The following is a 25,149-nucleotide window of genomic DNA, read 5'->3' on the forward strand; positions in this document are numbered from 1 at the left end:
TAAATAGTTATGTTTATTTAGGCGAATTTAATGAAGATAGGTAGATCCTTCCAGTTGCCTTCCATTGCTGTACATAGGCCTTACCTCATGAGCGTCAACCATCCCGGTTGTTCCTGCGATTTCACCCAGATGCCTCATGATTGGGTGAAATCATTGGAACAGCTACCATAGCTAGAAACCTCCATTTTCATAATATTAAAGAGAAGCAATCGTGATGGTAGGGTTTTATGCTACTGCGAGTTGAATTATGTTTCGTGTGCATACTCCAAAAACAGTCGTCGCCGCAAGCAAAACTAGTATGATGAGCAAATGGCAGACGCCATTCAAAATCTGCTCCAGTCCAAAGTTATTTACGGCAATATTATATTCATATTGTTATTTTGCCTACATTAAAAGGCAGGTGCGTTGAACGCGTAGAATATTACAATATTTCCCATAAATATAAACAAGATTTTTACTAAAGATGTGTGAGTTCAGTGTATGAATTATTCACGAGCACTATTGAAACCTATTGATGTGGGTTGGTGTATTGGTTGTTGGTCGTCTGAGCGCGGCCAATGTTGGTGACAAATGTCTGGCTGCTCAAAAGTGGAGCATTTGATGAGCGCTTAAGTTTTGCAATGCTATTAATGTTGATTACGTAATCAACAGTTTTTATGTATCATAAACCAATATATTTTGTTGCATGACTATCCTTAGTTTGTATGTTTCTTGGGATTTTTTAGAAAGGAAATTGCATATCTCGCAAACTTGTTTAGGTGTTATGATGAACTAGAATATGGATACTTAATTATGTTGATAGCATTGGCAAAATTAAAAGCTTAATTTTATTGGCTCTACAAAGATAAGAGATTCACAGGCCGACTATTATTTTCTTGAAAAATGACAAAATTATTCAAATTCAATGACGTCACAAACCAACAATTTAATAGTGCCCAACATTGGTTTCAATAGGCCACTGATGATGTTCAAATTAAATAAATTATCGCAGCACAATAGAAAGTCGCACAAAACAGGAAACATAATATATACCTATTATAATATAAATAGTTCCATCTCTGTGGTCGACGTTTCGTACTGATTTTTATTTAAATCATGTAAATGTGTGGCTTTTAAATCAGCGAATTTGATAATCTGACAGATACTTATTCATAAAGGCGTTTTAGTAAACCACCTTCGGGCTAAATAAGTTGCTTGCCATTAGATACCAAGTTTCAAATAGACTTATTGTCGAAAAATTCTATTTCTATAGTAAGGGTAATTGGTGAGAAAGGATTCTCTTGGGGTGACAGTTTCGTGATTGACATATTTAAGTTAAATAATCACTAACCAATTATGTAGTAGAGGTATTATAATATGTTAGATAACCGTAAGCCACAAAAACACCACCAAAAACCACAAAGGATAAACATAAAACATCTTTGACTATTTCATCAAGATTAAACTTAATGAAAAATTGGACTCCCTACAAATATCGCTGTTCTTATGGCCCACCGTAAGCCCATCGCGACGATCAGGCGCATATAGGTTTCACCGTTACTCGTAAATTTATGAATTTTGGAAATCAATACTAGTTGGTCTTGCGTAAATTACTTTGTGCCATTTACATTTAGATATCTACCTACCGTATAATGAATGTATGAATGTGTGTGACTAGTATGAACGAAGTAAGTCGGGAATTGATAGAACTAAGTATAGGTAGTGTCTTTAACACATTATTTGTTAAGTGAATCCGTTGGTCCTACACCTGAAAATATAATCTATATAATAACCCAAAACTATATATAAATTGTACTCACCAATTTGACTACTTTATACGGTGACTATGTTTTGTAATGTCGTTGTAACTAAAATAGAATAAAAGAAAATCATAGTTGTATCGGAGATGGATCAAATTTTTGGTAGGCCTATTCATGACAACCTTTGCCAAAGTGTATGAAGTTTCAGTTCGAAAGTGAAACCGTGAGAAAAAAGTTACATATCTGAAATCTATCTTCATTTATGCAAAAACACTTATGCAACACGTTGTCACAACATACATTCTTTGATTACATTAGTTAAAATCAAAGTTCATGGATTTTATAGGTTCGAAGGAGGTTGATTGTGCCTAATGCGGATATAAAACATAAAATATCGCGGATATTGTCAATGGTTATGTTGTCTATAGCCGTGTTTCGTAAGCGTAGGCTTCGAGATATATGGCTTGAAGTTTTTTTTTACATTTTAATGATGTTATAGGATTTATGGGCGGTGATGAGATGAATAATTTTCCCTGTTAGACCTTTCTTTTAATAGTTTTGTTTTGTGTGCTGGTAGGTAGGTAGTAAAGGTACGGCCTAATTGAATAACTGTAAAACCACTGATTTACGAGTATTTTATAGAGCATTTCGTAGTTAGAACGGAAATCATCAGTTATCATCATACCCCCTAGAATCGTCAGACCTTTACCGACTATTACCGTTGTTCCTTCTGGAGGGTTTTGAGTACCTAAAATGGCTGCAAACATTCTCAACTTATGTATATTTCATTTAAAACAGAGCCGGCAATGAAAAACCGTAATCCAATAAAATCTCCCAATACTTACTCCTACATTCTAATTCAACACTATAACATCTCCAACTTAAGATTATATCGGCTTATTCACGAACATTACAAAACATTAGACATTTAATTGCGAAACGCCATTACCGTAAGTTATTTTTATAGATATCTATATATTTACGACGCGAGTACGTGTTTAAGCTCATGTGAAAGGCATTACACCACCTTTTGGCTCGATGTCGGTTTATATTGGTGTTATATGACAATGTTAAAAATTTTATTATCTATGTAGGCGTAGGCTCTTATGCTAAAACTCATAGAGGTCTTCTCAAATTGGTTTTAGTGTAAGTTTGAAGATAAACTGATCTGTGTTGAGCTCTCGTTTGAAAGTAGTTGTTAGAAGATTAGATTGGTATTGTTTTATTTGCCTTCGTTAGTTAGCCGTTTTAGTGAGGCTGTATTTTATTTTTTGTTAAACAATGTGCTTCGAATTTAATGTGCGTCTGTAATGTTCTGCTCGCATATTAGCTTTTATTACATGATTTGTTGTTGGGAATATTATGGCTGTAGGTGGGTAGTGATGGGTATCAAGAATTTATACACTCTTTCTCAGAAATATCAATCTGTTTCTAATTTGATTAGGCGACTGAACCCCTTAGAAAACCGTTATAACTTAATACCATATCTATATCTAAAATTCGCAATTTCGTCCTTTATTTATACCAAATTATCATACTTACATTTTGAGCACCTGTCGTTTTCAAAGCTATCAAATAAAATAATTTTAAAAACAAACAAGTGTAGCATCTGCCGGGACACGTGCTCGCGGCGCAAAGGCTGCGCAGGAAGTGGGTCACCGTGCCCTTGACTCTGGCGGGCGCATGCGCGAGAAACAAAAAGAGCGCAGACCGGCTGCGCCCGCGCCGCCCTGCGTGGCCTTGGCATTGGGCGTTGGAACAATTGCGAATTTTTTGATGGGTTGCCAGATTAGTTGGATGTTTGTTGGTAACGGGATTTAATGTTACTTTTTGCACTGTTGTTTAAGTGGAAAGTAGAATGAAATAAAGAGAGACATATTCCTGACGCTGCATAAGCAAAGAAGATGTGGTGAAGAAATACTCAAACAACTTTTAGAATTTTAGAATAGGTTATTACCGATTTATGTAAGTTAGTAAAAAAATTATTCATGTCATTTGTAAAATAGAATTTCGCTCGATGCATTTTCTACTAATAAGACCAACCCGCACTAAAATAACTGATTCTAAAACATTAACCCTTACCATATCCCACTCCCCTCAATCAATATTAGGTATAAGGCAGTATGATATCAGTGTCCTGGCAACACCGTCTCGCCGGGGGTCACCTTCCGGCGCGTCGCGGGCGCACGCGATAATTGTTATTATTAACGATCAAAGAGTCGCCGGCGGCAGGTGGAGCCAACAACTCTTGCTTTTGCGCAGATTTTGATACTTCGCCATATTGACAGGGGATAGTGAAAGTTGGGGTATTATTTGAAAGGGAGAATTTCGAGTAGTCTTTGGAGGAATATTTTTTACTTTTCAAGTTTAACTATGATAGGAAGCTTTTTCGAAGAAGTTGAATCGGTTTAAATGCAGTTACGGGTAGCCAGAAAGTCTTAAAACAATTTTATATTTTAGTTGGGTATCAGGTTATTCGGTAAACTGGGTTGAGGAGGTCTGATGGGCAATCATACTGATTCTCAGCCGCTTTCTGGAAGCCAACCCCAACATATGTAGTTGGGAAAAGGTTGGGCAGACGATGATGATCAGTTCAAAAGAGAAGAATATCGTCAAAATGCTTTTGGATTAATGCGTAAACCTCTTTATGGAGGTTTTCTGAAGTCCATAGTTTCACCAAGTTTATTTTTTTATGTGAGAGGTAGAGCAGGCGTTATATTTACATATTCAAATGTTCTTTAGGTTGGTCTCAATGCATAGAAAACTTAAATATATCTATAGGTATGCCATAACAACGGATAATGTTGAAGACAATTTATTACCGTCTTATTGGCAAGGATAAAGAACCTTTTTTTAAACCTTACGTGCAGGTTTTCGGTAATTTATGTACTGGGGAAATACATATCTAAGATAATCGAACAAGTAATGAGGAAAATTGCAATATTTTGACAAGATTCAGATTTACCTGTACTGAACATGTGTTAATTAATTCAGATAACAATAAATTTTAAAGTGTTTTGCGTCAGAGAATTATTAATATCTATAGATGCTGCTACTCTGAATTTTATTGCTTGCTATTTATTTAAATAAACCTCTGTAATTACCTATTACTCACATACCTACCTTTTAAAGAGCAAAGTACTTTTAACAAGGGTACCCCAAAATGTAAACAAGGACCAAAATGCTCAAAAGTTATTGAACAAAAAGTTTTAACAAAACATAATCTGTAACTTATCTGTCCCTAAACGGAATCACATTCCCACACACACTTGGCCATATCCAAATAAAAATAATGTACCAACATTACGAACCTATATGATGACGTCAGCCCCTCCAAATACCCATTTGCGCGCGCATTTGATACTTCAAAGCGTACGAGCATTTCGAAAAAAGAACACGAATGCTTTTAATAAGTTAATCTTGAAGCTCTAATGAAATGTCACGCTGCGACAGAGATGAAGTTCTGTACTTGTATTACAAGCTTAGCAAACAGTTTGTGCAACCCCTAGCGCTGTAAAAATAAGGGTGGTAATTGCTTGATGTTGATATCGTTCAATTTGGTATAAGTGTGAAGGAAATAAACAATACGAGTGGAAAGATGGCGCGATAAGAGGTACCTGAGTGTTTGTAGGGTTGTGCACACAACGTTCTTTGTGGAAAATGGTTTGGTAATGGATTTTTGTAAGTTCTCGAGTTATGGGTGATTCGTTATGAGGGCTGCGATTGTGATCAGCGAGCCCTTTCGATCCTTAATCGATATTTTGATCGCGATTTGCTGGTGTCACGTTTTTGTAGTTGATCGCGTCCGTCATTTTGGGTTTCTGTATTTTTTTTCGGGATTCTGTACGTGACTGTTATCGGTATTTTAAACACACTTGTAACCGTGTAACTAAATTCTGAGACCTCGCAATTTGATCATTCAGGCTTAGGAAAATAATGGAAATACGACTTTATTATGAGGTCAGCCTCATTAAGTTTTTGGCTAGAGTAAGTTGATTAGAGGACCTTTGCACTGACTTTTAGAAAAGCTTTCTTTAAACTTATGTAGTTTCACCATTATTTTTTCAAGTTCTATAGTAGAGGCAGTGCATTTTTATTGTGTTTTCAAAGTGTTATGAACCTTGGGTTTGTTTCACGCAGCCCTACACATCCGCGAATGTAAAGTGTTGAACACAGCGAAATTGATATTATATTAAATTAGAATTCAACTCACGCGCCGCCGTCATCCGACGCCTGCGACTAGCAGTAAATTGCTTTTGAAAGTTTATACCACAATCATTGGGATTTAGATACAAGATTAGAACTAATGGTAAGAGTACCTAGTCTGATTTTAGGTAGTCTATATGAAGACTGTCTAAGATAAATATGTCTGTGGAGTAGTGTACCGTGAGAGAATGATCTGTCTTCATGTCCGGCTAATGTTATAGAGGTTCAGTGCTACTTTGTATGTAATGATTTTGGATCGATTCCAAAATTTCTTTGATAAGCATCTATAAAGCTTTGCAGTCCTTAGCAAGTCAGGTGATACCGGAGATAAAAGCTAGATAGGAATTCCAAAAGTACCGAATCGTTGTAAACGCACTGCAGTGTGACCAAATTATCACAAAATTGTTCTCATGCAGTTGACAACAACATCCAATCCCTTACCTACCCCACGATCCCAAATGACCTTCACAGCAAACTACAAAGTACACCTAACTAAACATTCAACATGAGAGTCAGGGCTTCTCACGTTTACTCTACCCTTCATAAATTATCGTATGCCACGATAAGTTGACAATGCGACAATACGTTGCGAAGTGGAATCCACCTGACGCCGCCCCCCCCCCCCCCCCCCCGTCCCGCGTCCTCGATGCACCCCCGGCCACCCCCGAGACAACACAAAAAAATAATATCATATCTCGTTACTGAATCTACCTTTGTTGGGGTTTCGGGATGTGGGATGCGTTGGATGTGGTAAAATTATGCGAGATTTTTTGAAAAGGTCATTGGATTTAAGAAGTCTTTTTCATAAGAAAGTAGGTAATACTCTGTTTTATGAGGTAAACAGCTTACTTCAAATGTTGTACGCAGTTATACATGTATGAAAAGTGTCTAGGATCAAACATTTTTTGGATTTGTAGAGATTTGGATGTGACTTTGTAATAAATCTAATTTATATAGATCTTTTTTTTTATAACTTTAAACAGGAATAGTCAATCAACTGGATGAAAATCAGCTGTCAATTCCCCAAAACCTAACCTTCAAAAGCATACGTCGTATTGAAAACATTATTAGTGCTACTCCTTCGCAGCATCGAATCCGATTGATCCGACGCTGCGAAAGAGTAGCGCTAATTCAAATCAACGTTATTCTGGAGCGGCGACGTCGTTTGAGCAGAGAAGAAATGATTCCACAGCTATGGGAATGATAGAAACACTTTGTAAAGTTTTGTCTTGATTTAAGTATAGATATTTCTTTTTGTTTAATTTTTTTAAACGATATTTTTAAATACAAATTTTTTACATAAGTATAATAGATAAGTGTCCGCACTATTATAAAATAATATTATTGAGTAACAAAATTATGTTCCGTTTCCGCAGACAAACCGTGTAAACTTTTCGAATTATGAAAATTTTAGTCTTGTTATCGAACTTAAATGACCGTATGTCAAAAATCCCTTTATTAGGAAAACGGCGAAATCCTTTATTAATGCAAAGGTGGCTTGGTGTTTCGTTAATGTAGGTAAAGACTAACAAAGAATGAATTCGTAAAGAAAATTGTAATAGATATTAATCAGTAAAAAAGATAGATCCCTAGACACTTTTGATCTGTGTATTTCTGTGCCTTTTAACGGTTTTTTAATATTCGTGAAAAAAGCTTTTTATTGATATTTTTTTCAACAATCAATTTAACGAAAATGAATTCTGACAATGCCACATCCACACCCCCATTTTTACCACATCCACCGAACAATGATATACCTGTATGCACTTTCGTTTTTATAAAACCCTCTGTATCCACTTTAAATTGGACATCACGGACCTTTTTTTTCAGCTCATATTCCATTTATCTCTAGAGTCATGATTCGTTGCATTGTCCTGGCCGTAAATACGGTAAAAAAACTACCGCCCAATACTTGAAGTGGCGTAAAAAAAACGTTCCAAATTAAAAATGGAATCGGTTTTGATTTGTGACGTGACGTTCGATTGTTTTTTTTTTGTTCGAGGCCGTTTTGCGTGGATTTTTTGAATTTGGAATTGGCTAGTGTAAATTTTTTGATTTTGGAATATAAATATTTTTAACCGACTTCAAAAAAAAAGGAGGAGGTTCTCAATTCGTCGGGATCTTGTAGTGAAATGTTTTGCGTTTTGTTACTAAATATTCAAGTTGTAGTCTAATTGGCATATTTCATTTTAATCAATTAGTTTTTAATACATACTCTACTCTGTAAGGTACCCAATTAGGTATATTAAATCTGCAGTATCTCGACACAAATCTTTTTACTTTATTAAATGGATATCATATATTTTATTTATTCAAATAAAACCATATACATCGGGTTTATACCTGCATAGCATCCCAATTTACTTCCGTCGCCGCATACCTCTTGAACATAAAAAGTTATTGTTAATTTCGAGACCTCTTTAAAACCATTATCGTACTATAAATCTTACTTGCCGTACATTCATAAATTAGGCAAAAAACCGCAGAATAACTAAGCATAAAGTGTTGCTGTTTTTTGGTACCTATAGGCTTACTCATACTCGGGTTAATTTACGTTTAAATGAGAAGTACCCTCATCATACTTAACTCATCCGTTTTTGAGAAGTGACAGCTTAAATATAATAAGTTGCACTTTAAGACTGATCGATCGGTTGTTGCATTACGAAGTGCGAAGTGCGAAGCATTGACTTCGTAAGAGTAAGACAATAGCTGTCTAGACTCCTGGAGAGGTTGTTGACCTGTGTTTGTAAGGGATTATTTTAGGAATAGGGAATGATAATGTCACATGGTTATCTAAACAAAAATAAAAGCTAAAAAATAAAATTATAAAGCTGAAGAGCTTGCTTGTTAGTTTGCTTGAATGCGCTAATCTCTGGAACTAAATAATTGAAAAATTATTTCAGTGTTAGATGCTTAGTCCACTTATCGAAAAGGCTAGTTTCTATGAGTAAGGGAAATAGGATGCTAGTGAAACCGCTGACGAATTTCTGTACAATACATTTAATTTAGTTTTTATACAAATCTAGTAATGTATGAAAACAAATGTCAAACTTTCGTCTAATAGCTACACATCTAACTGCTTAAACACTACACCAACAGTAAAATTCGTAGTAAGAGCATAAATAAATAAACACGCGCACACAAACTCATCAATAAACAAAATTGGCACGAACATATTCAACGAACGTTTTAAAACAATCAATTTCTTTTATAAAACAGTTACGTACAACACTCCAATTGAATGTGGGAAAAACGGAAACTTCCAAACATTTTTATAATAAGCACAAACATACAATTCACATAATAAGTCACGGAGTAGGTAAGGAAAGATGAGCGGAGATGACATGTTAGGCATTTTCTTCTAGGGCGAATACGTCCAGTGGGCATGAGCAAAACGATCAGTTGCGAGTGAACTAACAAGGCGTTCGGTTCTTTGAAACATCTGTTAACGGTTTTTGAGATTTATAAAAATGATCAGGGCCGAAAAAGGCTTACAAGCGCGGAAACAGTAACGTTCCTCTTTCCTCTAATACCCACATTTTGGCACGCTACTTAAGAGATTTTGCGCTATGGCACCTCCGCTAGTCATTCTTTTCTCCATGAAATAAGTAAACCAATACCGGTTTATATAGAAAAAATGTCGTAGAATGTCGTGGTCTGCAATGGGTGAACAGTTAGAAAAAGTACATAAATGTCGTGGATTAAGTGTTGCCATACGCCTCGCTATGGCGGCCATCTTTATGTATATGTGCTAAGTGAATGTTATGTTAATGAGGACAAAATGTTTATAATAAAGATGCTCGTTTTCAAACTGGTAGCGGTTAAAAATAAAAATTTTAAGGTTTTTGTAAAACAAAATTTGGTTTGACGTCTTGGGTTTTCTAGTATGTAGTAGTAAGGTCTCGCATTGGTTTTTAATTCGTAAAAGCCCAGGTTTGTTAAGGTCTATAGCTTTGCCTGTTAAATGTTTCAATTTTTTTTACCTGACGCATAACGCAGACGAGGTAAGGTCTACATGATGCACTTGTTTAATTAGTCTTTATTTATTTTGGTGTAGGCACATTTGACACAAATGAAAGTTTCAGAATAATTTAATTATAAAAACTGCAATGTGCAAGAAGTACAAATAAAAACATTGAAATAATTAATAGGCATACTTAATTATGTTACGAGTTTCGGCAAAATATGAGAAGTCCGATAACGTCATGAGTTGAGTCAGTATTAGATTTCATGAAATTGTACTTAGTGGTGAAGTGGTGACGCTTAGGGGATTCACTTTACAAGGCCATCGCATATTTCTTTATGTTTCGATGTAATTCTGAGCTACATACAAGTCTATTTGGGAGTTGGTCTTAATACTTATTGTTAGAGAAATTAAATTGCTGCTTTGTCAATTGATTATATTACAGAAGATCCAATTTAACATATTTTTTTCTAGATTACACGTGACGTTAATGTATGTATTAAAAAATATACCTATGAAATGCCAAAAAACCGGTACTTAAAGAATCTAATCACATTTAAAAGTTTTAACAATTAACGTATAATTATTAATTTAAACAAAAATTTAGATAGTAACCTCTTCTTATCGACATAATATTGAAATCCATAGACAATGACGTCAAAGTTTAATAATGTCGTAGGTTTATGAAACAGAGAGATCTCGGAACGAGTTTGTGCAATCCTAGCAATACTTTCTTAAAGCATTGAACCAACTGGAGATGCCATTGTCGAGTTCCTCTCTACTAAAGTTCTAAATTCAAATCAGTCAACTCAAAAAATCTAACTCTTAGATTTTCCAAAAGGACAATGCCAGGGTGTGGGCTCAAAGTTTGCCCAGCAGTGGGAGTAGTTTCAGCTGGTTCCATAGTGCACTCTGAACACGAAATCCAAATATTTTTGAAATCGGTCCCAGAGGTCCCGAGAAAAACCGGTTCAAATGGTCTCCATAGATAGTCACTTAACAAAGCCTGAGCCATTTGCCCAGTAGTGAAAGTGGTGGAAATTCGTTCTTTACTGCACTGTTAACACGAAATCCAAATATTTTTGAAATCGGTCCCAGAGGTCCCGAGAAAAACCGGTTCAAATGTTAAACTTGAACAGTCACTTTATAAAGCCCAAGCCATTTGCCCAGTAGTGGGAATGGTTAGAATAGGTTCTTTACTTCACTGTTGTCACGAAATCCAAATATTTTGGAAATCGGTCCCAGAGGTCCCGAGAAAAACCGGTTCAAATGTTAAACTTGATCAGTCACTTTATAAAGTCCAAGCCATTTGCCCAGTAGTGGGAATGGTTAGAATAGGTTCTTTACTTCACTCTTAAGACGGAATCCAAATATTTTTGAAATCGGTCCCAGAGGTCCCGAGAAAAACCGGTTCAAATGTTAAACTTGAACAGTCACTTTATAAAGCCCAAGCCATTTGCCCAGTAGTGGGAATGGTTAGAATAGGTTCTTTACTTCACTGTTGTTACGAAATCCAAATATTTTGGAAATCGGTCCCAGAGGTCCCGAGAAAAACCGGTTCAAATGTTAAACTTGATCAGTCACTTTATAAAGTCCAAGCCATTTGCCCAGTAGTGGGAATGGTTAGAATAGGTTCTTTACTTCACTCTTAAGACGGAATCCAAATATTTTTGAAATCGGTCCCAGAGGTCCCGAGAAAAACCGGTTCAAATGTTAAACTTGAACAGTCACTTTATAAAGCCCAAGCCATTTGCCCAGTAGTGGGAATGGTTAGAATAGGTTCTTTACTTCACTGTTGTTACGAAATCCAAATATTTTGGAAATCGGTCCCAGAGGTCCCGAGAAAAACCGGTTCAAATGTTAAACTTGATCAGTCACTTTATAAAGTCCAAGCCATTTGCCCAGTAGTGGGAATGGTTAGAATAGGTTCTTTACTTCACTCTTAAGACGGAATCCAAATATTTTTGAAATCGGTCCCAGAGGTCCCGAGAAAAACCGGTTCAAATGTTAAACTTGAACAGTCACTTTATAAAGCCCAAGCCATTTGCCCAGTAGTGGGAATGGTTAGAATAGGTTCTTTACTTCACTGTTATCACGAAATCCAAATATTTTGGAAATCGGTCCCAGAAGTCCCGAGAAAAACTGGTTCAAATGTTAAACTTGAACAGTCACTTTATAAAGCCCAAGCCATTTGCCCAGTAGTGGGAATGGTTAGAATAGGTTCTTTACTTCACTCTTAAGACGGAATCCAAATATTTTTGAAATCGGTCCCAGAGGTCCCGAGAAAACCCGGTTCTAATGTCCAACTTGAACAGTCAGTTTATGAAGCCCAAGCCATTTGCCCAGTAGTGGGAATGATTAAAATAGGTTTTTTACTTCACTCTTAAGACGGAATCCAAATATTTTTGAAATCGGTCCCAGAGGTCCCGAGAAAAACCAGTTCTAATGTTAGCCAGCCATTGTTAGCAAGCCATTTTAAGCAGCCACAAACCTAACAACCTCTTTTCTTGATAGATAGAGATATATATATATCAGATAGATAGTGGTTTCACTGTTAACAGGATAAAAAAAAAAAAAAAAAACAGAAATAGACGTTTAAAGGTAATTGTTGTTTCTCTTGCTTTTCAGTCTCTATCTACCACAATCAGTCCTAAGTTCGAGTAGCGTCATGCAATTAATATCCTTAATGGCAATGGAAAAATCTTATAAAGACGAATAAAATAAGCTCAAACACGAGGTAGTAAATAGATACCGTTGAGGAGTTCCCTCGTCTCACTGTCGTCTCCATCGTCAGGTCAGGTCTTAACCTCCACAGTTTTGTGGTGTCGGAGACATATACCCGATTGACAAGTTTTTATTCGATATGTGCTTACAATTTCCGAGAGTTCCATAATGTTTTAAGGTTTCTATCACCAGACCCTGGACCCTGGAACTATTTGGAAAGTAAATCCTTTTAAACAATAAAATGATTGTTTAAATCGGTTGGTAAACGACGGAGTTATGCACGTACTTACGTAAAAAGAATACAAACGAACTGAGAAACTCCTCCATTTTTTGAAGTCGGTAAAAAAAAATCTCGTTCAATACCTCGTATTTGTCGATTAATATTATAATGCATTTCAATTAAGGTAATAAAAGTGGAATAGTTAAGAGTTCGTAAGCATATTTTTCGTAGTATTGAATAAGAGTCAAACCAGTTTTTCTCAGCACTCCTGGGATAGATTTCGAAATATTTCGGTCTGGGACCTATTATAAGCCTATGGAACATAATACACTATGCAGTTACTGTGGGCAACTCTTGAGCCCAACTTCCATACAAAGAATAGCATTGTCCTTTGTACAAGAAGTTTTACAGTTGGCCTTGAGCACCAATTATTAGATATATTTATAGTACTTTGTGAGCTCTTAAACTTAGTTTAAAATACTTGAATTTGCACACAGTGCGTTCAGTTTATAGTCGTGTTTGTCAATTTGTTCGTGTTAACGATGTGATCGATTAATTGTTTTTTTCGCATATATTTGTCTTCATGACGATTCCAGATGGTTGAGTGCTCTAAAATCCTAGCAATAGTTTGAGACACAAATAACATTAGAATGGTCATCGCTCTCATTATAACTTTTGTCGAGTTTTTTTATTTACATATATGTAAATTAAGCGAATAGTTGTTTGTTAGTGTTGTCTATTAATAACATGGATATACATATGTATGTAGGTACTTTTTAGAAGAGTCATCTGTGTGTACATGTGCCATTTCCTGAAATAATTCGCTGAAACTATGAAATTTATCTCTTCATTAATGATATAATGAATGATTAATTTTAAGCTTCGAGTTTTCGTCAGCGTAGAAGTACCTTTTCTCAGCATACCTCACGGACATAGCAACACTTTATATATTATTATACATATACAAGTCTAGATACCAAAAATATATTGTCACATACCAGCCCTACCTAGATAGAAGATAATAAGAAATATTCAAATAAGCCATATGGTGGGATTTCACATAATGTATGCGAACGTTAACACACATAGTACTGAGTATCATCTCATGCCGTTGTCATAAATTACGGATATTCAAATGATTCTGATACGAATTTGGTACCGCAATTAACACGCGAACTGGTTTCCTAATAGTGTTGTGACAGTGATGTCGACTGCATTTTATATCGATAGGATTATTGTGTATCGAACTTTGGTGAACGTGGGATTGGATGAGCATTAAAGTATGAGGTAAAGTGCATATAGATTACACTGCATCGGTTAATGTGTATCTTGTATTTACTTACATACTGTAGCTAAATCTATTCGTTAAGCTTACAGTTTATCTATATTGGTTGTTTTAGATTCATCTTAAGTTTTTACTTTAGGATTATTCGATTTGCGTTTAAAAAATACATGATCAAATTCTTCACCACAACATCGATACAAAACTTTCTTTGTCCAACATCGACAACAACCACATCACTAGTCCGCTACAAAAATGGTTTTATTCGTTCTCTAGCCAATAAGTGTGTAATGAATCTCATGAGTACCTACGAAATGAGATAATAACCAATTCGGCTAAGTGTGGGCACGGCCATGTTTTTTTTTTTAATAAAAGGACAATGCCAGGGTCTGGGCTCAAAGTTTGCTCAGCAGTGGGAGTAGTTCCAGCTGGTTCCATAGTGCACTCTGAACACGAAATCCAAATATTTTTGAAATCGGTCCCAGAGGTCCCGAAAAAAACCGGTTCAAATGTTCTCGATAGATAGTCACCAAACAAAGCCTGAGCCATTTACCCAGTAGTGAAAGTGGTCGAAATAGGTTCTTTACTGAACTGTTAACACGAAATCCAAATATTTTGGAAATCGGTCCCAGAGGTCCCGAGAAAAACCGGTTCTAATGTTAAACTTGAACAGTCACTTTATGAAGCCCAAGCCATTTGCCCAGAAGTGGGAATGGTTAGAATAGGTTCTTTACTTCACTGTTAACACGAAATCTAAATATTTTGGAAATCGGTCCCAGAGGCCCCGAGAAAAACCGGTTCTAATGTTAAACTTGAACAGTCACTTTATAAAGCCCAAGCCATTTGCCCAGAAGTGGGAATGGTTAGAATAGGTTCTTTACTTCACTGTTAACACGAAATCTAAATATTTTTGAAATCGGTCCCAGAGGTCCCGAGAAAAACCGGTTCAAATGTTCTCCATAGATAGTCACTTAACAAAGCCTGAGCCATTTGCCCAGTAGTGAAAGTGGTCGAAATTGGTTCTTTACTGCACTGTTAACACGAAATCCAAATATTTTGGAAATCGGGCCCAGAGGTCCCGAGGAAAACCGGTTCTAATGTTAAACTTGAACAGTCACTTTATAAAGCCCAAGCCATTTGCCCAGTAGTGGGAATGGATAGAATAGGTTCTTTACTTCACTCTTAAGACGGAGTCCAAATATTTTTGAAATCGGGCCCAGAGATCCCGAGAAAAACCGGTTCTAATGTTAGCCAGCCATTGTTAGCAAGCCATTTTAAGCAGCCACAAACCTAACAACCTCTTTTCTTGAAATAACATTCAGATAGTTAGTGGTTTCACTGTTAACAGGATAAAAAAAAAAAAAAACAGAAATAGACGTTTAAAGGTAATTGTTGTTTCTCTTGCTTTTCAGTCTCTATCTACCACAGTCAGTCCTAAGTTCGTATAGCGTCATGCAATTAATATCCGTAATGGCAATGGAAAAATCTTATCAAGACGAATAAAATAAGCTCGAACACGAGGTAGTAAATAGTTACCGTTGAGGAGTTCCCTCGTCTCACTGTCGTCTCCATCGTCAGGTCAGGTCTTAACCTCCACTGTTTTGTGGTGTCGGAGACATATACCCGAATGACAAGTTTTTATTCGATATGTGCTTACAATTTCCGAGAGTTCCCTATTGTTTTAAGGTTTCTATCACCAGACCCTGGACCGAATAACAAAGGAACCATTTGGAAAGTAAATCCTTTCAAACAATAAAATGATTGTTTAAATCGGTTGGTAAACGACGGAGTTATGCACGTACTTACGTCAAAAGAATACAAACGAACTGAGAAACTCCTCCATTTTTTTAAGTAGGTAAAAAAAAAATCTCGTTCAATACCTCGTATTTGTTGATTATTTATTTATTTTTTATTTCATTTCAATATTAGATTAATATTATAATGAATTTCAATTAAGGTAATAAAAGTGGAATAGTTAAGAGTTCGTAAGCACATTTTTCGTAATATTGAATAAGAGTCAAACCAGTTTTTCTCAGGACTCCTGGGATAAATTTCGAAATATTTCGGTCTGGGACCTATTATAAGCCTATGGAATATAATACAATATGCAGTTACTGTGGGCAACTCTTGAGCCCAACTTCCATACAAAGAATAGCATTGTCCTTTATGTATTTCATACCGGTTCTGTTCGATGTCGCCACAAGTCTTCTCAAATTTCGATGTAACACGAAAGTAATTGTCGAGTATATTTTTATGGGATTACATCACTATTTTTTATTACAATGGAGATTGCTAAATTCCATTTGTTATGTTTGTTCAAATAAATGTGTTGTACAACTTGATTTTTTATTGTGTGCGAAGTGCTTAGGTATTGATCCTTTGATAAAAAAAGTTGCGTATGTTTCCCTGATACAACATTACTCGTAATTAAGGAGTAGAAAGTGTCATTGGAAAGTATTTTGAAGCATTGGCATTATAATGTGTGGTTGCATCTTTCTTGCTTATAGAAGTGCGAAAGCGAAGTCTTTGCATCTTGGATGCTTTTTTAGACTATCCTTCCGAGAGGTCCCCGCGTTATTTGTCACCGAATGTAAATGCAGTCGCGTGTCCCAGAAATTTCTTATACCTACTTTGAATATTGTCACACTGACAGTGCGCGGTTGTCGCTAGCTTCTCTCTTGAAAGGTCGCCATTAATCGACTCATTTTCCAATCTCCATGTTCTTAGTATCTTCACGTATTGCAGGTAAAGAGCATAACATTGTAATAAGTATTTCCCAGTCACCAACTGGTAATAGTGAACTGGCAAAACCTGGCAAAAGTCACGTACACTTATCAATGATATTAATAAAAAATCTTCAAAGATCATAATGTACGTCACTATTATTTATCTGATTTTATGTAGGTACCTTTATTAAGAATTTTTGAGGTAAATATGATTTGTTTTGTCTTTTTGGGAAGTCCAACTCTAAAATGGCTGTACAATGTGAACTAATACAGGTGCCATTTGAAATGTAACAGGTAAAATATAATGTATGTATGACGTCAATTAGAGTTAATTAAGCAGAAGACGCAGATAGTTATTTTACATATGAATCTAAATCTGATTATCGCATATTATTACCTCATCTTATATTCAGAGAATCGATTAGTTTAAATAGGCTTTATATCAAAATCATTACTCTTGTTTTTTGATAATTTAGGAAGGTTTTTTTCTGAAATCTATTTTCATCAATCAGTCACAATTTTTATTGGTCCAATATCAAGATCGAACTTACTTTAGTCCTGCAGACTTCACGATCGTTCATCCTAGCTTAAAAGACCAGTCATTCCATAAAAAAAGACATTTCAAATAAATAATACAAAGAATATTTATTCTTCTAAATTTAAAACCAGCTAACGGTATCTGACCTAGCTAGAACCTTCGTGGCAGACTGTCAGCCAGACTCGCAGATGACGTGTCAGGTGAATGAGTCGCACCACCAACGAGGCCGTTCATTGATAGTCCTCCCAAACCGGTTGTCGGGAAAACTATATGATTCTCATGATTAAGGTCACAGCCGTTTTGTAGATTATCATATTAATTTGTGCGTAGATGACAGATTTTTTGGTTGTAGAAAAATGTAGGAGGATTTTGTTTGTTTTTGTGTTGGTAGTAAATGGTTCTCCTTTGTCAGTTGTATTGTAATTCAATAGGTAAGACAACCAAATTATAATTCGTTTTATCAATGTGGATAGCTCAATAGTTAATTTCTCTATGTCTAGGTAGTTTTTGTAATCGAAGTTTCGCAAGGTCCAAATATAGTCACACTCGTATTGAGTTAGGCATTGAAATTCGCAGTTTTTCCTCAAATTAGACGAAATTATATTTTTGTCAACAAATCTTCAGGTCTCAGTTCAATTGAAAAGCTTCTAATCAGCATACAATTTTCCTCTGACAACTCATTTACACCGACAGCTAAAGAATTACTCTCATAAAATTAACCCGTGAAAAACCACCCCGAAATCCATTACCCACTATCCTTATTTTACGCAAATAGTCTGTAAAAGTTTTCCTACTACACCGAATAGATTTACAGCGTCATTATAGACGAACGGAAGTTTAACTGCAATCGATGTTTACGGCCTTTCTATTGTTTCAAACGATCCTGTTACGATTTGGGTGGTATGTATGTTGTGAGCGGTTTGGGGTTGGGTTAGGAGCGATCTTATTTAGTGCGGTTTAAAGCTGCATACCTATAGTTATAAAGCTGATGAGTGTGTTCCTTTGCTTGAACGTGCTAATATACGAACGTAACAGCTGGACAGTTTCAAAATAATACCTCTTTCAGGGTCGTCTTTCACATGAAAGATGTCCACTGTTGGAAAAAGGCCTCTCCCTTTCAGTTTTAGAAAGCCTAAAAAGTAACCAATATCCAAGAAGGCTATGGGTTACCTACTTTTTATCCTAGTGCGCGGAGTAGTTGCCATTAGGTGAGACCGGTGGTGGAAGCTTTTCAAAAGTTAAGTCCTACTTTTTTAGGTTGTCTAATTACGGGTCACGTAAATAAAACAGCCCTTCTAAAATTCAGTGTCCACTACAGGTCTAGGTAATAAAACTATGACATTTAACCGTCCCTTTTTAGCGGCGGCCTACTTGTCACTCTAATTGGTGCAGGTCAGGCAGATACCTTAAATGGAATTGGAGCAGCTAACTAAAATAAATTGCTCCAAATTCCAGGAATAAGCAATTGTGCATTGCGGACTGTCGCCTCGGAACTTGGAATAGTGCAATTTGAGAATTCCTAGTTAGCCATTGAATTGACATGATTTTGTGATCAGCCAATTATATCTTTGTTACACATTACTATACAACGAATCAGCAGTCTGTTGTACAGTTGTAGCAAAAAAAAAGTCTTTTATGATCTTCATTTGGTGTGCACTTCAAAATAATTTCACATCTCAAACAAACATTTTTCATTGATGAATTATAGATACAGAGCTTGGCGTAAACATGTACCGTCTTACCACAAAAACTTTTAAACGTCAGTTTATGCCTTGTCTAAAAAAATGTCAAATTATGACGTTGACATACGGTTCATTTTGCAGCCAAAATTTTATTAGACAAGTGTAAAACAGGGGTTAAAGTTTTTGTAGTAAGGCCAGGTAATGTATCTACTACAATACACACAAATATGTAATTTAGCTTCCCTTTCAACCTTTCCTGCCTTTTCACACCAGCGGATTTTCCGCCCGGTTTTTAACAACTCATTACGTATGTATATGACCGACAAAAACATTAAATGCATAACCAAAGTTATTAGACACGAAGTCAAAGATCATTTGCTATAACAATATCGAATTTAAGAAATAATATCGTTTTAGTACTTTTCCGTGAAGTAATTTCCAAATTAAATGCGAGGAAGTGAACTAAAATGGATGTTATTTAACAATTTATTGAATTATTTGTTTGAAATTGGAGAAAGTGAAATATATTGGTATTTTAGTATTGTTACATCATGAACTACTTATTGGTCTCACTCATATATTTTGCCGTCTCCAAAAATGAAATGTATTTTTTGTGCAGACGATACTATAGCGACTTATTCTTTATGTTTTGTTATTTCTAAAAATGCATGTAAATTGCACTGTTAATACTGTTTATATATCGCACGTTATTACTTATCATAAAAAATACCAATAATGGTTGCTAGCACGCTACAAAACGATTTATTGATCATCTAAAATTGCAATGAAATGCAATTTTGCAGTTGTCACAAGTATTGTAGTGTACTAATTGAAATAGGTATATTTTTAATTGACTTTTTTAATAAAATCTGTATCGTCTGTACATTTACACAGTTCTAATAGATGCTTTTTAGTTGCAATAAGATCACACATTTCGACGCTTCCCACTGGGCACTGGGCAATATCTTCCGATCTTCTTTATTCTTCATTCAGTTCTGCATGTACCACTTTCCACATGAGGCTTTATAGTACCTTCAAACAATTCGATGTTCACAGAACATTTCCTAATTACAACACAACGCTGCTCAGATTGGATGAATTTCGTGTAATAAATAAAGTTGCGATGCGATTTTGTTATTCGAAATTCTAATTTATTCGAATAATAATCGTGACGTAATTCAAGTTGTGTTCAATTGTCAGAAGATAAAATAATTTTATTATTCATTTTTCAGTAAATATTTGGTTCCTTATGAATAATTTATTGGGAATGATAATGCATTTTGTTATTAATAGATATTCAAATGTATAAATAATCCAGTCTGAACAGTGATAGCTCTCAATAAAGTTATTTTGTTTCACATAACTTGGATTTCTCCTCACTTTTAGTTCATTATGTATTTTAAGATTCAGTTAGTATAAAGATAACCTTTTCTATTTTTATTTGTGTAACCCACGGATAACCTTACAAGTTATGAACCGATTTTTAACAACACCACGACTCCAAGCCTTACCAATATCCAAAGTGAGTTCTACGTTAAAACTATTTTAACAAATTCTGTAGTAGAACGTAGTTAGCCCTAGATATTTAAGGTTGAATAGCCAACCCTAGTCAAATAGAACCCTTAGAACAATCTAGATCCCTTTGAAGACCTTAGTAGCCCTAGAGGATTAGATACCCCAAATGGCTTACGTACAAAGTCTCCAAAAAGTAGCCCTAGAATGAACGTAGAATATTAGCTACCCAGTAGCACCTACCTAGGTCCTGAACCCAGGAAGGGGCCCATGGAATGTGTGATCTCGTTGCGAGGTGTGACGAGGTCCTTGCACAGGGTGGCGGCGAGGCGCGCGCGGGGCGCAGCAAGCGGACGTCGGCGTCTTCGACGGGGTCCCTGGGCCGAGGCGCACTGTCCGACCCTGATCTCCAGAGCCGGTTGCAGCCAAACCTTCCAGCGTTCTGGGTTCGTATTATGTGTGTTTGTGAACCCCTTGCTTTCAGCGTTTGGCTTGGTTTTACAGTTTCTGCTTTGTCAAGGTGAGTCTGGTGTTGGTAATGCTTGGAGATCTGCTTCCGTTGTTATAAAAAATATTATAGGTGTATGATAAGCTTTGTATCAAGTGCTTTCGTAAATGGTTTTAAAAGTTATTTCCTATGTAGGATACGGAGAATTATTTACTGCTCATTTAAAACGAAAAATAAGCGCCTTACGTTTTAGCATATTATTGCAAAGCTTAATCGATGTTCACGGCAAAATTTTGAGAAGCTGCACACTACAAAGGCTTGTCAATATGACTGTACAAAAATATCTCACCTGTGCACTATGGGCTTGATTGGCAAAACTTATTTGATCTGCTTAAATTTTAATAAAATTATCAAACTTTTTTAGGGACTAACCCAAAAAAAAACTGTTTTGTAGGATTTGGTTGGACAGTGTTAGCAAAAATAGCTAATTTTAGATATTAAAAGAAATTATATATTAATAGAATACAGGACTTTAAAAGAATCTTGTTTATTTCGCAAGATTAGAAAGAGGATGTTTATCTTATCTTTCTAAATATAAACTGCTCAGTTATATGGAGGTTCTCACATAATTACATAGTTTCGTATGATAAGAAACTTAATGTATTCGTTATTTAATTAATTGACATTTCGGTGGAACATTATAACCTTTCCAACTTGGAGAAAATATAACAAGATTGGAATGCATAAGTGAACGGCAATTAATTTAATATTAGATAGAAGATTCAAATAGTTGCACAATATTTGTTAATGGTACCTAATGGTAGTTTCTATCTAAATTATGTCTGTCTGCAAGATGTAAATTAGAATTTTGCCTGTTAGTCATACCTATGGGTACTTTACCCGGCGCCCGGGGTGCTGTGCAGTGGGTGGAGCGCCTAATATTATAAAACTGAAGAGTTCTAAAGCGTTCAACTCAGGAACCACTAGTCCGATCTGAAAAATTCTTTCAGCGATAGATAGCTTATTTGTAGAGACAGGAAGGTGCTTGAAGTATAATCGCTGACAGATGCTAGTTGTTAGCAAAATGTACGTTAAATTAACGAAGACTAATGCTTCTGTAATATTGGAAATTTTAATTCACGCGTTGAGCTACTTTATGAACCTACCAAAGGTTTATCATCCCCTACAGTAGGTGTTACTGATTTCAAACAAAATTACCTGTAACCTTTTGTGTGAGTATAAGTCATCCACTTTTAGTAACTATTTAGGTCTGTACGTTTAACACGTTTGTGAATCACCAACGATGAATATAATAAGATCATTTTTTAAATAAGGCTGTTGCCCTTTTGTTATTAAAACAAGGAAAACATGGACCACCTATATAATTCAGTTTTACCTACCTACGTACATTATTTTCTTAGAACTTTTATTTTTATTTTGTCAAACAGTCGCTAATTGTTGACGTCAATACGTTAATGATGCGATTTGTCTTAATTATGCCATCTTTATAAGAAGCTATATCTAATTGTAATTCTAGGTATTATTGATAAAGTAAAGTTCAATTTTTATTAGGTTGAGCCCGCGGCGTTGCCTATGTGCCGTGGCTGTATAAAACAATCTCGTAAAATCTTTATATGTAAATGAAAATTGTGTTAGATACTACTTATAACTCAAAAATGGCTGAACCGTTTAAGATGAAAATTAGAGGAGAGGGAGCTTCAACTTGGGAGAAGGAAATAGGTTTTGTCACGTTTTTAATAAAAAATAACCGTGAGAGACCTAGTAATTTACCTGGGTAATACTTTCCGTGGTCTTGTAACGCACGGCATACAGTTTTTCTACCTATTACTAATAACAAAGATAGATTACCTACCTATAAATAAGACTGATCATCGCCTACATGCAGTCCAGAAATTGAATATATTTAAAATTGTTTACCTTACCGATTGGTATTAATTTCGATCAAGTTAATGCGTCCTTAAACTTTGATTATTAGATACATCTTGCCAAATACATACAAACAATTTTTATTATCCAACTGTATCAAGCGAAAATGGACCTTATGGTCATTGATATAAGGGCTATTAGAGTGCCATGTTTTTTATATTTACTGTACGTTGCTTTTCCCAGACGCTATTCTAATATAATTTGTATATCGAATACCGACCGATTTAATAGGAACTATTGACATTGTTTATGTTAGTACCAGAGGCCTGTGGTGCTCAAAGTTCTTTGTATTTTTATTAAATGGTGGTTTTTGTAAATTACGACTGAAAATTAACATAATTAAGTTTCGTGAAGAAATATAAACTAAATGTTGGACACATTCAAATAAGTTCTATTATTACTTAAAAAATAGGAAAGAATAAAAATACTCATTAGGCACCTAGGTTAGTTTTTATTTCTTTGTATATATAGGGTTAAAAATAAACTTATCGGTATCGTAATACTAGATCTGCGTCATACTGTTACGTTTGTGTATAAACCAGACACGTGACTATGACGGATAGTAATAAATTAGCATTTTAGGCATATCATCAGTTCATTCATAACATAATTGTTGACGCATTGACTTTTCACAACGCATGAAAATATCAGCGGCTACGTTGTCGGCTACGGATGTGCTACGCAGCTACGAGCTTGCTACACCGTAGCAGGTAAACAGTTTGAGAACCGGCGCCGACAACCGACGCTCTCGTGTTTTATGGCGCATTATGCTATAATAATATTTTTTACTTAGCACATTTTTGTTTATACCTGCACTACGACCGCGTGAGTGTGTGCGTGGGGTTGTGACTGTGTGCGAGTGCGCGGGCGCGGGCCGTTCACTTAAAAATATAAAAATGTCGTTTGCTCGTCGTACCGAACGGCGCGGAATCTAATAGCCAACCGAATTTTATGTTCTTTCGCGGTACCAGATTGTGTTACACGGTGGGCCCACAGGTTTTTTAAATCTCTTTGTTGGTAGAATTGACTTTTGTTACGAATGCGGGGTTTATGGTGACGCCCAATTAGCGATGGGCCTCGCAATCTGTGGTACACGCGGCTTTTGTTACAAATGATTTATGTCTATGAGTTCGGAGCGGTCTCGCAATGGCAATTTAGTTTTTGAACATTAATTATATGTTAAATATTAAATTTCGAGGTTAGAACTGTAAAGCGGCGAGCTTTTGTTGCTGATCTTATTCTGCACTGTTAAATCTTTGTTCTGACGTTAAGTGGGTATATTTGCTTGTTTTTAAACAGAGGAACTGTTATGTGGAATATTAGGTGGTCTTAAATCTATTTACGAGTATTCTTTGTTGGAGTAAACAGTAATATTTCTGAGTATGAGTCGTTGGGCTGGCGTTGATCTATTCGCGTCAATCACACATACCACTGCGAATAGGTAATAAAGTGTGGATGTGGAGATACTTACGCGTAACTGCCCGTTAAACTGCAATGGAGGAATGGCCCATCTTATTATACCCACTAGTAAATATTTATAATGGAGAGATTATTTTTGAGGCCTGTTTCACAAACATTCACATTTAAAATACGCTATATGTCTATTTTCGTTAAAGCCAGCTTAAAACTGCTTCCACGATTTTTCAAACTTTGATTTAGGAAAGGTATACCACCTTGGCAAATTAAAGACCAGCGTTTACTTCGTAACATACTTCAATACAGAAACATGCTAACAAAATCATAAAAACTTTAATAACTTCATAAAATAGAAAAGCAATACGGTCCAGATAAATTACGTAGATAGGACAGGCAGACGGACTTACGGCGTATGTTCGAGAGCTCATTAATAGGAGACCACACACGGTCGGTATTGTACCATAGCTGTTAATGATTATCATTCACTATTATACTTGTTAATGGGAATGCTCAAATCAAATGGGAAACTATCTAAGGAGCCGAAGTACCGTATGGAAGCAAAATTTATTGGTTTTTGTTTGATAAAGATTGGTTAAGTTTAATGTAACTGTTATTACGTAAGATGGGTGCAGTAAAGATAAAAAATAGATTAGAAAGGAATTAGCCCCCACAAGCCAATTGTGGTGGCTAATTTCTTTTCCAAAAATAGGCTCCGTAATAATATTTACGACCATTTCGCACAAAT

The 25,149-nt window shown here is 35.7% G+C and overlaps 1 protein-coding gene across 5 annotated transcripts in view; it reads left to right on the top strand.

The window, feature by feature from the left end:
- LOC124646101 (voltage-dependent L-type calcium channel subunit beta-3) overlaps positions 1-25,149 on the top strand; it is a 133,499-nt gene that overhangs the window by 11,200 nt on the left and 97,150 nt on the right. For 4 of the 5 annotated variants that reach the window (XM_047186148.1, XM_047186147.1, XM_047186149.1 and 1 more), the window contains exon 2: positions 20,911-21,039. The exons of the other annotated variant lie outside the window; for it this stretch is intronic. In XM_047186148.1, coding sequence (XP_047042104.1) covers positions 20,911-21,039 — 129 coding nt within the window. The remainder of the gene's footprint in view (positions 1-20,910; positions 21,040-25,149) is intronic. 5 annotated transcript variants of the gene reach the window in all.

This window comes from Helicoverpa zea, chromosome 3, assembly GCF_022581195.2.
Source record: "Helicoverpa zea isolate HzStark_Cry1AcR chromosome 3, ilHelZeax1.1, whole genome shotgun sequence".
In the NCBI taxonomy this organism is placed as follows: Eukaryota; Metazoa; Arthropoda; class Insecta; order Lepidoptera; family Noctuidae; genus Helicoverpa; species Helicoverpa zea.